The sequence below is a fragment of the Symsagittifera roscoffensis genome, chromosome 3, assembly GCF_963678635.1.
Source record: "Symsagittifera roscoffensis chromosome 3, txSymRosc1.1, whole genome shotgun sequence".
Lineage (NCBI taxonomy): Eukaryota > Metazoa > Xenacoelomorpha > Acoela > Convolutidae > Symsagittifera > Symsagittifera roscoffensis.
Window position 1 is genome coordinate 38,829,210 of NC_087064.1, and position 2,791 is coordinate 38,832,000.

The 2,791-nt window shown below is 33.9% G+C and overlaps 1 protein-coding gene across 1 annotated transcript in view; it reads right to left on the reverse strand.

Annotated features, from left to right (window-relative positions):
* Positions 1 to 2,264, reverse strand: part of LOC134841088 (uncharacterized) — a 13,081-nt gene extending 10,817 nt beyond the window's left edge. Inside the window, exons 1-3 of the mRNA XM_063856867.1 lie at positions 2,225 to 2,264; positions 1,280 to 1,426; positions 898 to 1,093 (exon numbers count right to left, since the gene is read on the reverse strand). Coding sequence (XP_063712937.1) covers positions 898 to 1,093; positions 1,280 to 1,405 — 322 coding nt within the window. The 5' untranslated portion in view covers positions 1,406 to 1,426; positions 2,225 to 2,264. The remainder of the gene's footprint in view (positions 1 to 897; positions 1,094 to 1,279; positions 1,427 to 2,224) is intronic.
* Between the last annotated feature and the right edge of the window lie 527 nt (positions 2,265 to 2,791).

The following is a 2,791-nucleotide window of genomic DNA, read 5'->3' on the forward strand; positions in this document are numbered from 1 at the left end:
AAGAGTCCAAGAACGTTTGCTTTCAATTGCAACTGCCACTACTCGCCCCAAGAGTCCCAGAATGTTTGCTTTCAAAGTGACTATTTTCACGTTATCTTGAATGACTGCTTCGAGTTTGCTATGCAAGTAGCCCAGAAAGTTATGTAGCGTTGTTTGTGAGAAATTGAAAAAGATGAAACATACTTTGCTCTACGAGGCGATTGTATGGTAACTCAAGCTTTACTCGAAACATAGGAGTTACATAGGTTGACTAAAGTTACACTGCCGAGCTAAATTAAAAAAAAAACTTGTTGTTTCAAACTTGTTGGTCCTAAAAAAAAGTTCACCGCAACAAAATTCTTATTATAGGTCGTTGAATTTCAAATAAATTTGCATCAGAAACAAAAAATCAAGTTAGTTTTGGTCGACATTAAGCATATTTTTTGAAACTTATGTTATTGTCGATAGAATCAAACTGAAAAACCGTATTAATTATAGATCACACTAAACGTTTTCTTTGGAATTTGGTATTTCCAGCATACAAAAGCTCAAAAATGTTTTACAAAACTAAAAACTCGGTTCGAGTGCAGGAGGCATAAAACACCCGGAACACATCAAAGGCTAAAACAAATCATAAAATTCTTTTCTAGTTGCACAAACAAATGTGTAGGATATTTGTAGTAAAATTATGATTGGATTCAGTTGATCCCAGTTCAAATCAAATCAAATCATATCAAACTTGAGCATAAAGTTAGGAGTATCAATCAGGAGAATAGTTTTTGTTTCATCGTTTTAATTTTTTTCCTTGAATCAAACTAATAGTTAAGCAAGCTATTGCAGGGTCAAATTTTTCTCCGAAAAACTCCTGTCAACAAATTAGTGGAAAACTCAAAAACAACACATGTAACTCAAACTCACCACTTTTTTTAAGAACTGTTGCCGACTTGGTAGTTTCCTCTAATTTTCTGGTTAGCATAGTGTCGACGTTTTTGTTCAGAGCTGTAGTCACCGTGACCAGTTTCTGATATGTCGAGTTCAGACAACCAACCGCCTCAGTCAATTGACCCAAAACCGTCGTGAGTGCTTCTATTTTCTCGCCCATTTCATTTTTGTGCTGAAAATCAAAACTTTTAAGAATTAAAGTTGATGACCACAGTAGCTTTAGATTTCTTAGGCTACTTTCGAAAAATTCAATGGACAAATCAATACCAGTTGAACCACCCCAGATTTTTTCGATGAATTTAAGTTACTCTATAAAATTTATCATGCTTTATCGGGCCGCTACTGAAAATGATCAAACCTGCAGGACTGTAACACCTCGTGCTGCTTGTTTAGGTGTCACCCAGTTTTTTCTCGGTTTTTGTAGAGAATATGGTGTTGATGTGCCTTGTTTTGCCGCCATTATCGAGTTGTTAAAAAGAATCATAGTGCGAAGACCGCTTGACACCTAAATTGAAAAAAGTTTTCGTAGCAGACAATTTTTTAAACCAAAAAATTACTCCTCCAATCTTTTTAACTCTGAATCTTTTTAACTCTGAATATTTAATTTGAACTTGCATATCATTTGATTTTATCACAAGTCGAATTGGAAAATGAACACTCTACCTGAAGTAACTGTTAAAATTTGGCGCATTATCCAAACCATCCGTTAGCTTTCATCATTGTTAACTTGTTTCACCTCATTTTTACAACAATAAAAATTGACGGATATATATTTTATTATAAGCTTTTTTGAGAAGTATATTGAAATAAAGAATTTTTGAAATATTTTTCTTTCACTCATTCAATTTTTTAATTTTAATCTCTATAACAACCGTTACTTCGATTATCATCAATCCTCAACCTAATCTATAAAACTAAGAATTGGATTTGCAAAAAAAAAATTTTTTTTTACAGAAATGTTCGAGTTATACAAATTTTTCAATATAGTGGGTTTTTAAAAGTTTTCAAGCAAATTGAAAATTACTTTGCTTGAAGTCACTCAAACAAAATTGTTGCTAATAAGCTGAACAGTGGTTTGAATTATAAGTTTTTTTTCCAATTTTTTCCATTCAAAAATGTACACATCAATATCAAGCGTTTGCTATTTTTCTTATGGATGGAAAGCAAACAAATGAAAATGAAGGTCTTTTCCTAGTACAAAAAACTCATGTGATGCCAAGCCGCCTTGTTGTACTGAATCACAGATGTTAAATGTTAGTCTCTTGTAGCACAAACCTTTTGATAAATGCTGAGTCTAACTTACAATTTTTATCACTGGACTTTCCGTGGTGTCAGCTCTCAGATCCCAGATATTCTGCCACATCCTCATGAGTAAGGTTAACCACAATGTTTTTATCTAATTGCCCGAGCGCAGTAGCATCGAAGTTACTTTGGTAGTCCAAATCGGCTGATTCAACGTGCTGAATCTCTGACTCCACTTCTTCGGATCTTTCCTTTTCATTTTGTTCTGCTTGGATTTCAGCGATCGTTTTCGGCATGTAGTATGTATTATCATATTATCAACACATTCAGTTCCTTGATCTTGAAGTAGTTTTATGTGACCCGACAGCTCAACGAGGCATGCGTTACAAAATGTTTCTGCACCAATTGCTATTGTCAGGGGCTACAATATGTTCAGTTGTCAATCATCTTAGTTGCTATTCTTTATTTATTTATCTCTGAGATTTCTCAAACTATAATTAAGTTTGAGTTTGGTACCTGCATGTCAATCAACTTAGAACTGTCTAGCTGTTATGTGTTGACCTCTAGTTCACTCTCTTATTTATGCGAACTAGAATACAGTCAATTGAGTATTTAACAGCCATCGTTT